At 38.4% G+C, this 443-nt stretch overlaps 1 protein-coding gene across 1 annotated transcript in view; it reads left to right on the top strand.

Moving 5' to 3' along the window:
• Positions 1-6: 6 nt before the first annotated feature.
• LOC109546287 (retrovirus-related Pol polyprotein from transposon opus) overlaps positions 7-443 on the top strand; it is a gene marked incomplete in the record, with an annotated part of 3548 nt that continues 3111 nt past the window's right edge. The window contains 1 exon segment of the mRNA XM_048670174.1: positions 7-443. Coding sequence (XP_048526131.1) covers positions 97-443 — 347 coding nt within the window.

Here is a 443-nt window from a genome sequence, read left to right as displayed (position 1 = left end):
AAAAAGACAAGTACAACATGGCGCTGCGACAAAAGTGAAACAAGTGAAGAAAATAATCCAGATTAATCCAAGGCATCCTAAAGAAAAAGGAGGAAAATGGATTTCCGAGGAGTTCCACCTATGCCGATGAGTGGGAATTTGTGCGAGAATTGGAGATTTTGGAAACAAAGGTTTCAAACGTATTTGCTGGCCACAGAGATCTCGAAAAAAGAAGAAGTCACACAATGTGCACAACTCTTAACGCTAATAGGGGAAGAAGGGATGAGAATATTTAACACGTTCGACTTTGCGGAAGAAGGAAAAGGTAAAATCGACATACTAATACAGAAATTCGATAACCACTTCAACCCGAAGAAAAACCTCACCTACGAAAGACACAAATTCTTAACGTATAAACAGACTGAATACCAAACCATGGAGAAATACATTACAGAGCTAAAAAA

The sequence above is a fragment of the Dendroctonus ponderosae genome, unplaced genomic scaffold (assembly GCF_020466585.1).
Source record: "Dendroctonus ponderosae isolate FM_Combo_2020 unplaced genomic scaffold, Dpon_F_20191213v2 Dpon_F_20191213_1, whole genome shotgun sequence".
NCBI lineage: Eukaryota > Metazoa > Arthropoda > Insecta > Coleoptera > Curculionidae > Dendroctonus > Dendroctonus ponderosae.
Note: the sequence above shows the minus strand (reverse complement) of the source record. Positions and strands in the feature narration are given on the sequence as shown.